At 40.1% G+C, this 10,999-nt stretch overlaps 2 protein-coding genes across 2 annotated transcripts; both read right to left on the reverse strand.

The window, feature by feature from the left end:
- Window positions 1–4,616: 4,616 nt before the first annotated feature.
- BCR41DRAFT_313763 (transcription factor Opi1-domain-containing protein) lies at window positions 4,617–6,269 on the reverse strand (the record flags this gene model as incomplete). Its single annotated transcript, XM_022021154.1, has 5 exons — window positions 4,617–5,126; window positions 5,215–5,492; window positions 5,640–5,765; window positions 5,889–6,018; window positions 6,129–6,269. Coding segments are annotated over 5 exons (1,185 nt in total), but the record flags the coding sequence as incomplete, so codon positions are not given.
- Window positions 6,270–10,131: 3,862 nt separating this feature from the next.
- Window positions 10,132–10,816, reverse strand: BCR41DRAFT_414830 (MBF1-domain-containing protein; the record flags this gene model as incomplete). Its single annotated transcript, XM_022029504.1, has 2 exons — window positions 10,380–10,816; window positions 10,132–10,263 (listed from the first exon to the last, which is right to left on the reverse strand). The coding sequence occupies exons 1-2, from the start codon at window positions 10,695–10,697 to the stop codon at window positions 10,132–10,134; spliced, it is 450 nt and encodes a 149-aa protein (XP_021876138.1). The 5' UTR covers window positions 10,698–10,816.
- Window positions 10,817–10,999: the final 183 nt, after the last annotated feature.

The following is a 10,999-nucleotide window of genomic DNA, read 5'->3' on the forward strand; positions in this document are numbered from 1 at the left end:
TGAGGATGCAGACTTTGGAGCAGATTCTGAACTTGACAATGACGGAGATGATGGTGATGACGATGAGAGCATTGCTCCTTTATCTGAACTCGTATGCTATGAACCATGTCAAGGATAAAAAAAAAAAAGAAAAAAAAAATTTGTAAGCAAATATTGCCAGCATAATACCAACCAACTGAGATACCTACCACATGGCTGACGAATATAAAAATTAAATCTAATTCCAAGGAAGCGTGATTTTAAGGATCAGAAACAGAAAAGTTTAATAAATTGATAACAGTGATTCGAATATCAAATACCTTTTCTCAAGCGCGCTTTGATCGGGTTGAGGGCAGAGGCATTGAAGTACTTGAAGTACTTACGGCAGCTATATGAGCGCCCTTCAAATATCAAAACAAAAATTTGCCATCTGCCATTTTTAGGCGAACGCAATAGTCGAAAAGTCATGACATTTTTTGTTTTGATATTTGAAGGGCACTAATATTTTAATATTTTCATACTCTTTTTTCAGCAACTCAAAGTCAAGCTTATAGTTTTTGGCAGCTGAATCTCCGGCTCTCTTTTGACGGCCAATGTAAGCTGTGTAACATGCATACTGACTGTCGTAGCCAGGATGCTTGTGACAATCAGACACAACAAATTCTTTAAATGTCTTCATCCTATTGCGAGTCTCAAGTTGTAAATAGAGTATTAATCCTTCAACATAAAAACATTAAACATAGTGCAAAAGCAATTGAATATGAAATAAAAAACAGCCCCCCTCTCTGCCGGCACAAATGAGACATCAGGTGAGTGACAATGTGCATAACCAGGCGCAGAGGCACCCTGGACAGTGGCTGAAAGGCACCCACCCGTATGAAAATACAATTGATAGTATATCCCACCCTCATATGTACGTCAGGGGCAAGAAAAAAATTGAAAAGATGAATAGTAGAGCTTCCCACTGGCGCTAATGACATTACCTTATGAAGAAGAAAAAAAAAATAGAGAGAGAGAGAGAGAAAGAGGAAATTAGGAAAATTTTATGATGGCAAGTCATGTAATACGCTTAAGAATTCAAATGAAGGAATAAGGGAAGAAATGGATTACCTGTGCTAGGGAAGTAAAAGCGTAGAAGAGAAGATCGTAAATAATGTATAAAGAAAGGTTGTGTTAAAAGGTAGTGATGGGTAAAAGCATGTGATTGTGGCCAGTGAGCGTTGGTGACGAGCCTAGGAGACAGCGCGTAAACTTTTTTTTTTTTTTTTTTTTTTGATAACAAGGATCCTCAGTAGGAGACAGCGCGTAAACAAACGGAGTTTCTGAACAAGACTATTGCCACGGCTCATTACCGTGTTTAGTGTCGAAAACATACTACGAAATCGCCTTCATCCTTTCCAAAAAACTGTAAGCATATCACGTGATTACAAAAGTAATATATTATCTATAAATTATCCACTTTTGTCGTAGAGCATCTACTAGTGATCTCTGGAAACTAGTAGGTAATGATGAAAAATGAAGAATTGGGCAAGAGCCTCGTGGTTTTGGGATACGATAGTGATCCTAAGTAATGCTTTGAATGATTTTGAGGATGCTGCAAAAGGGCATCGATAATAAGAAGAGAGATCTTTAATAACTGCTAATTTTCTGAGAATTCATAATGAGAATAATGAAGATAAACTCACCTGCAAAAGGGCATCGATAATAAGAAGAGAGATGCCGTTTTTGCAGTGAAGGAAAAAGCTACTTAAATACTATTTAAAAATGGTAGAAAATAGGATGATAGGAAATAAATAAATTGAAAGGAAATACATATTTAGGTAAATGAATAGGCGTCATTTACGACAAAGGTGACGTGGAAAGACCTGTCAATGATCCCAAAGATAGACAGAAAATGAACAAAATGATAATAAAAAAATTGGACGAAGTGCCAAAAGATAAATTCATAAATGGACAAAGTGCCATCCCCTCCTGTCTAGCCCAGGGGCCGGGTTCGAGTCCTGGTTAAGGCACATAAAGTGAAGCAAACATGTGCCAGGTCAGGGATTTGCTTGAGTTTTTATACTTTCTCTCCAAGACAGCCTAGTGTTCTCCGCTAAGGCTAAGATCGTGGGTGCACTACCCTAAGTCGCCTGGCTGGCCACATGTCTTAGGTATATATTCCACCCCCCAGCCGAACCAGCGGTACATCTGGCAGCACATCCCCCATCCACCCACTTGACTAGGACAGCGATGATCACAAAGTTTGACGGAGTCCAAAGTAGAAATTTCAGACCAATTCCGCAAGATTTGGGTCCACATGCCAGTGGATTTGATCGAATAGAAAAAATTAAAAGTCGTCCTTAGCTAGAGTCGGCACGCCAGCCTCCGCGGCTTTTCACGGGCGCAACAGGCCACATCGGAAGGATGGACTTCGAGTACCGATCACGGTGTACATTGGTAGAGAAAAACATGGATACGAATTGGCTCTTCACAGCCATCCCGTGCGAACTTTGAGAGTTTCGCTTGTTTCATAGTTGAGGGCGATATCATTACTTTAGAGCGAGATTATGAAATAAAATTCCTCACCTCTGTGGGTTCTTGTTAACAGGAAAAAAAAAAAAAAAAATAAATGGACAAAGTGCCAAAGGAGGATAATCTGACAAATAGATCACTAAAGGATCATAAATCAACAATGATAGTCCTGGAGAATGCTGCAAAATAGCATCAAAAGTGAAAAGAGGGATCTTTAATAAATACTGATAAGAACGAGCTTGACTTAGTAAAACTACAAATAATAATAAAAGTCGCTCACCTGCAAAATAGCATCAAAAGTGAAAAGAGGGATGCTGTTTTGCAAAGAAGCCAAAGTGATTTAAATACTAGGGTTGATAAAGGAAATAATGATACAAGTACTGAATGATGATGGAAATAATGAAGAAGAGGATACGTAAATAGCAGATTTACGACAAAGGTTGTCCTAAATCGAGGCAACTTAAGCTCACGTCCTATAACAAGTGACGTCATGGTAGGTAGGACCAGAGGTATACCTATAGTGGTACCCTCAAACCCACCCCGTCCTGCCTGGACGTGAGCTCAGCCGCCCGATCCTCCCCGCTATAATAAATAGTGGACTCTCCGTCCCTGAAGTGTTCCCTACCTTTATCTTGGTACAACACTTCAGGTATGCAACCTCATTCATCTCAGCACTAGTTACTTGTATAGTATTATATGTATCATAAACTAATAAAGACCTTTATCTTGGTACAACACTTCAGTGTGTTCTATGTATTTGCGTCTCGTTGCGGTTTTTAAGGGCATCTCAGTATAACCCCCCGGTTCTTAAGACAGTGATTTTTTCAAGGTCATTGATTTATAAATAATATCAATTCAATGCTGCTATTTCCAATTATATTTCCTTTATTTCCTGAGCACGTTCATGGGTTTCTAGATGGGGTCCTCTGTTCTGTACAGCACGACCCTCGTGATGATTGAGGACAACGGCTAAAGGATGACCTTCGCGCACAACAGGCCAAGTAGGGAGTAGAGCCGTGCCACAGGTCCTCTGGGACCAAGGAAGTCTACTCAATGCTGACGTGGTTTATGAACAGGATGTAGTACTGTGGCAGTATGACGATGCGGCTTCGGTCGATTATTGGATACCGCTTTATTTGCGACCCCAGTAATGGGGCAACCCATTTATAGAGCTAACATCTAAATAAATCCTACATGACCTCGTGGGTCCTTGTTATCAAAAACAAAAAAAAAAAACAAAAAAAAAAGTGTTCAACCTGTCAAATTTCTATTGTTTTATTCCAGATTGTGAAGGAGACCATGGTCAGTCGATAAAAAAAAAAAAAAAAAGAAAAAAGAAAAAAGAAAAAGAAAAAAAAAGGAAGAGTGAAAATGAAAATGCTGTAGAAAGAATTGATAAAGTATTTAAAGATACAGGTACAAAAGCAAGAAAGTAAGAATAAAATACAGCCGCTATAAAGAAAAATAAAGGCTTAAAGTACAAGTTGCTTAGAGAGTTGGTCTTGTTGCGAGCAGAAAGAGCTACGCGCTGATATGATATTGGTAGAAAGCTATTGAGGTCGGGTGTGTTAATGTTGGTCGAGCATGAGAGATTTGTCGTTAATAGTCATAAAAGGTCATTAGATTGGCTCAGAGTCGATAGCATGGCCATTGGTAACACCCAGGCCGGCAACGTATTCTGCGCTCTGCCCACGCTTCTTGCGTCGGCGGACCGCATTGCCCTGAACGCGAGAAATGGATCCCATGCTACGCTTCATAGGCCCATGTCCGTTCGTTGCAGATGAATGTAACGAAAAGACATCCTCCTCATCAAACGAGCTATCATCATCCATGGCTGCAAGCGGGCCACGCACTTCGTCTTCAGATCCCGAATCCTCATCTCCAGATATTATACCAGTTTGACGATAAGCATGGCGACTATAGTGGTTACGTGAACCCAAACGCGGGGAAGACTTTAAGCTTCTCGTTGGGGATCCTGTAGGGGTAGCATGACCATGGGAATGATGAGTATTGGTAGAGGAATGTGGTTGTGTCTGTCGCAAAGAATATTGTTCTAAACCAGCTCCGGGGAAGCCTCCAGGCATAGTGCTTGGTGCGCTGGGGAATCCTGTTGGTGCCCAGCTAGGCAAACCATCACTGTTCTGAGGTGTCATTCCAACATAACGAAGTTTATCCATCCAATTCTCTGCCTTGTCAACAGAATCTTTGAAGATGCCCGCTACAGACTTGAGCATATCAGAAGACTCGTTGGCGAAAACGAGAACACGAGTCGCCCGCTCTGAGGTTTCATTCAGGGCTGCAATTTCATCAGGGGAGCGATCAATTGGACCCAAAGATGGAGATCCAATGGGAGTAGAAGGCACAGATTCATTATTGAGGGTTGCCCAACGGACAGGCATAGACAGGATGAACTGACGAACGCTGATCTTGGCAGGGTCAGGTAAGCAGGCGCCCGCGTAGCGCGAGACAATACTGATCACCTTGCGGAGAGTATCTACAACTTCCTTCTTAATAGAAGCCAGCGTTGATGCAGCGGTTGAGGGGACAATTTCTGTGCTTTTTGAGGGACTAGCCAGAGACACAAGGAATGTACGTAATAATCCGATTTGGTGCTCAATGTGATGTACCGCATACTAAAATTTTAGTAGAAAAAATAAGGCTTCAGTTTGCTTTCTCTTTTTGTAAAGAATCAAATATGCGACAATCCAATGAGGTTTTTACCTGTAGCCATTGAAGGCAGTACTTGAGACTCTTCATGCTCTCTTCACTAAAGATGGCCACACCAGCAGCGGAGGCTGTTCCTACTGAGGCTACGACTCCTTTCCAACCTGAGAACTGCTGAGAGGGGGCAATTGCAACGGACCCAACCTGGCCAGATTGTCCATAGCTGCTATAATGATTGTTGGAAACTGATTGAGTCGAGGAGTATTGATAGTTAGACGATGTTAATGGTCGTTGTTGTTGGCTCGATTGTGAATCGGAGCGTTTTCTCAGCGAGGCTAGATTATGTTTACACAAACAATAACCACAAGTGGATTTTAGTTTGACATCTGACATCATGTACAACATAGACTATCTCCATCATTGATCAATGCGCTATATTATTATTTTATTACCTTCATCATGCCGCGTGGTTCGGGAGCGACGAGAATCAAAACTTGGTTGACGAGAACTAGAGCTTGAAGAGACGCTATCAATGCTGTCGTTGCGTGATCGATGAGCGAAATAGTTGGAGTCAGGACGAATCATGTCGTTGGAAGATCGAGCCGAGTCTGTAGGTGAGGGAAGTGGTTGAGTATCTGGCTTCAAGTACACCTGTAATCATAGCAAAAAATGAAAGATAAACAATGATAAGCAATATGAATAAAGGACTGAAGCACAACTAATCATTTAACCTTTTCTATGTTTTACCTTATCCAGTTGTGTACGAGCGAAGTCATCGATCTGACCAAGAGTCGGCTCGAGCTTTTCAAAGACCGGCTTTGATAAAGATTTTACACTTGACTCGACCATTTCAGCCCCATACTGAAGGTCATTAGGAACAGCAAATGATGAGTACGATTAGTACATGGATATACGATGTTAATTGTGTTGTAAATGAACAGGCTATGGTAGGATATGGTTCTTGAACATACCTTCATAACTTTACTGTTCTGTTTGCCATTCTCATATGCCTTTAATGCAGAGTTGACCACGGGGAGACTAGACATACGAGAGAACAAGAAGGACGATCCAGCGCCAGAAGCTGTTACCGTAGGGGTACGAGCATTGGCCATGCCACCTAATGCCTCAGCAGCCATCTGTTCATCTGAATCTGGTTCATCGCTATTGATATGCCGTCTGTGGTTGCTGTATTGATCAGGGTCTTCTTCATTATCTGAGGACTGGCTGTATACCTCATGACCATTGCGCTGAATACGACGATGATTTTTGTTTCTATTATTGTAGGATGACAGTTGGTCTTCATCCTCAGAATTAAGATTCAGAGGATCTTGATCCAACTCATGTCCAAGGTTGTGGATCCCCTCATTCGTATTATCATCCTGCTGGCAAAGTTGGGAAATGGACATTGGCTGTGCTTTGGACATTTCCTTTGTTGAAGGCATCGTTAATCAAGACACCTCTGTGTATCTGAGAACAAGTTGCTATTATTATTATAATACGGTGGTTTCGGTCAAGAAAAAAAATGAGACGTTAAGAAAAATGAAGAGAGAGAAAGTAAAGCGTAGATGATATGGAGCAAAGGTTTGCTGGAGGTCTTCAAATAAATAGTAAAATGAAACAATGTTTTATCGATACAAGAATGAGATTGTATGTGAGCAAAGGGAGCTGATGTACGGCTTTTGCCCATATTACAGGAGGCATGTTTAGTTGGGACATGTGTGCTGCTTCTGTGTTGTGAATGGTGTCATGCTGCGGCCATAATGAGTGATTGTTGTGTTGGCTCTGAAGAGTGCTGTGTTTGCTCTGTGTGCAGGTGTCTGTGTCCTGGATGTAGTTCTATTTCTATACATCTACGCCAAGCATGGGTGCACTGACACACACATTCAGATATCATTGACTTGTACTTTCAAAAATACACAAGCACGGGCAATAGAAATGTAAGAGATAGTTGATGAAACTCATCATGCTTAAAATGAGAGAGAGGATGTGTGAATTGATGCTTAGAAATAACAGCTGATTAGATAGGAGAGCAAAAAAAGTGTGTTTCTTGATAATTCATGTAATTGTATCTGTAGTATTGATGCTGTGTTGTGGCATATTGATCCTGTGATAGCTCCAAACAGGTGTAGCAATTGCTTTTATTTTTTATTTTTTACCTGCGTAGGAAGGACAGAAGAGAGGTAGATAATGTACTTTTGTGATTGTGGGTAATGAATTGGTATGTGTGCGTTTAATTGAGGTACAGAGGAGAGAACGGAAGTGGTGAAAAAGGAACGTGCGAGCACTGATAAAATTGATCAGGGGAGTGGAGCAAGTGTTCCAAATAGGTTAAAGGGTCAATTGCAACTGTTGAATGAATGAATGAATGTATGAATGAACAAACGAATGGAGGAATGAAGAAGAGGGAGGTGAAAGATGAAAAGTGAAAAAGTGAGATTGTGAAGTGAGAAGAAAAAAAAAAAAAAAAAAGAGAAAGAAAGAAGCAAAAAAAGGCTGGGGATAATATGATACCAACAAAATACCAACCTATTTCAATTCAAATGTTATATGAACAATTTATCAAATGAATTGGGGACAGAACAGGCAGAACAGACAGAAGAGAAAGAGAGCTGCTCAATCAATTACGGTTACTGACTGAATGACTGAGTTATTTTATTGTATTGTGCCAAAATCATTTTAATATCTCAATCGTTATAAGCATCTTTTTCAATTTCACATGGGAAGAAGGGGGTGTTGCACAGTTCATGTAGACAAAGTCAGTCAAAAGAGATAGGCCGAAGGTCTGTCTGAGACACATGTCTGGTTCTTTTTTTTACTTTTATATATACTCCGCCCGAATGGTGTAGTGCTACACGTGCCTGGCACGAGCATAAATAAAAGATAAACGAAGTGATTAACCAAAAACAATCATAATCATCAGATTGGGGAAATGAGATCTCCAAATCTCAAGCGTCTAACCGCAAGAAATACAGCACACTTTTTCAACAGCCATTTGCCATAGCATTTGACATACACACAGTATCTCCATTAGGTACATATTAGGACCCCCTTTTTTTTATAAATATGTATACATGTACCTTTGTCTCCTTGATCTTCGAACACGGACACAAAAGTCTCGTAACAAGTCTATTAACGCACTCAACAACCCCTGCCCATCCTTTTGTTCATCTTTCTCTTTGCATTGAATGTCTGTTTAAATATATCTGGATTGAGCTTGCTTGGGCTACACATTAGCTTGCTTGCTGGTCAGCCAGCCAACCATTGCTTTTGCCGTCTATCCCCGACCTTTATTTTCCGCAAAGAAGCTTTGCTCTAAACGTTTAAACAAGTCTTCGGAAGCTTTTCTCTCTCTTGCTCTCTCCCTCTCTCTATCTTTGTGGAGGAGTTTCGATCGTTCGAAAACTCTATTTTATATCTCTGTATTTTAACAGCATTAGTATATACCCTCTTGTCCTGGATCTAGATCCTCCTCATCCTCTCCTTTTTTTCACTTATTTTCATCATAGTTAGTGAAGTGATGCTTGATAGAAAATGATACTTCAAGATTCAGTGAACACATCAAGTAGAAAGTGTAAATGTATGTAGTAATTTCCACAAATGATAAATGCAAACACGCGCTTTTTTTTTTTCTGTGCATGTGTTTTATTTGTTTATTTACTCATGTTTTATGTTATTAATATGTTTAACAAGCTCTCCCATGAACAAAAACAAATTTTTTGTTATTTTATCGAAAGCATTAAGCATTTTCATACGCTTTTGCCTTTATGCCTCTCTTTCTACCCCATTTTGAAAGTGAAGCTGCTCTACGAAAAAGTTATTAAACCTGCCGTTATATATATCCCTCTACGTTTAACGATTTATTTATATAATGGTATATATATATAAGTGTATTGTGTTTCTTCGATTGAGCATGACAGCCCAACTCTAACACCAACTCCCTCCATCATAGAAACTTGTGTCTGTCACAAGCGCAAGGAGTAAAAAAAACTATATATTCCTACACACTTGAGTATTTATACGCGTTTTTATGTGTGATTACCACATGTCACTAAGCACGATGTAGACTTTCTCCACAGGTCCTTCTATCATGGAACAGAACGGCATCCTGCTTACTCACACAAAACAAATATATACTCGTTGACCTACCTTATTTTGAATACTATATGTACATGTACATTTGTTTTAACCGTGGGTACAAGCCGAGTGAGAAAAAAAAGAATAGGAAAGAGAAGGTAGAAGCACCCGTTTCTATATATTATACAGTACTCAAATATAAATACTAGAACTAAACAAAAATAGAGATTAAATATATATCTCAATACTCATTCATTCAATCATTTGTCTTAACCGTAACCGTAACCGTAACCGTAACCTTTCAATCTCTCTCATTCTTAAGCACTTCCTTACCCAAACAACTTACCTAATTCAAAATAAAAAAAATAGAGCCGTGCTTGCTTACTTTTTTTTTTTTTTTTTTTAAAAAAAAAAAATGGGTGGTCCATGTCCTTGTTATTATATCCAAACATTATGTCTATACAGAAGAGCCGAGTGGGCGGCTAGCTATTGCTAAGCAACTATGAGAGACAAACACAATAGCCATCGGTTCGGCTTGTCCATGACTCCTGTGCTTGTGCTTAAACTAGCATACTCCATAGGCAAGTGTTCGAGCCTACAATACACATGGAGACTTGCTCCACTTTAAAGTGCTACTGAACCTTGTGTCTGGAGGGAAAAATTAGAGCACTATGAACATATATATATATGTGTGTATTCACTACACGAGCAGCAAGAGATATAAACATGTATATTTATCGCGTGTTTGCGTGTTGTAGTTTCTGAATATACTGTGTCTGGGGGGGGGGGGGGGGTTTTATTGTAATGTTCAGGATTAAGACTGTGTGATATAGTGGCAAAGCTATCGAAGGCGCAGCCGTTAGTTGTCGCAGACCGTAATTGTTTATTTTTTTAAGACCTTTATGTCCTATTCTTGCCGAAAGTTAGAGATGAGCCAATATCCTTGCCACGGAGCTTGACTCCGAGCGCGCGCTCTAGCTTCCCGAGAATCTGTTGGTTCGGTATTGCGCGGCTAGCTTCATAATCATTAATCTATTTTTTTTTTTTTTTTTAAAAAAAAAAAAAAAAGCATACAGAGAAAATATTAGTATAGCATGACTTTAATGTTCCTCAGGGAGGTACAGGTAAACATAAAGAGATCCACCTACAACTGTCTGCTTCTCATTCACTTTGACACCCAACTCTTTCTGGCTCAACCCCAATTCGTTACGGGCCTTGGCGATGGCGATCCCAACATTTAGAGGGACCGATTTGGGCGCAATGATATCTTCCGTTTCTGCGACCTTGGCAACCCTCCGAGAATCCTCGCCAACGTGACCTGCATTCGATACAGTCCTACGTTCTGTAGCGACCACTCCACCGCTGCGGCGGGCTTCGTTAATCTCGGCGGTTGTTCGCGTCACTTTGGCATATTCAGGGCGCTTGCGAAGAACGATTTCATCATCCCATCCAATGTTTCCAGACATATTTGTTGGAATGGTAGTAAAGATAGTAGAATATAAAAGTGCAGGTAATATAGTGGTTTTGCTGATCTAATATGCTTAAAATAAGTATGGAATGGGGAGAGAGGAGAGACAGATGAGGGATTGGTTTTATTAATGAAGCTTAATCTTCTCTCGACATCCAATTTATACGCTCCAATGCTTCGTAATTTTAAGTTTAGCTGCGGATATGGACGGACTTTATTGACTCCACTGGTCCAATGCGACTGGAATTTTTACTTTTTAAGGAAGGAAGGCTTAGACCATACTCGTATATCATCACTGCC

The sequence above is a fragment of the Lobosporangium transversale genome (genome assembly GCF_002105155.1).
Source record: "Lobosporangium transversale strain NRRL 3116 chromosome Unknown BCR41scaffold_63, whole genome shotgun sequence".
NCBI classification, from domain to species: Eukaryota; Fungi; Mortierellomycota; class Mortierellomycetes; order Mortierellales; family Mortierellaceae; genus Lobosporangium; species Lobosporangium transversale.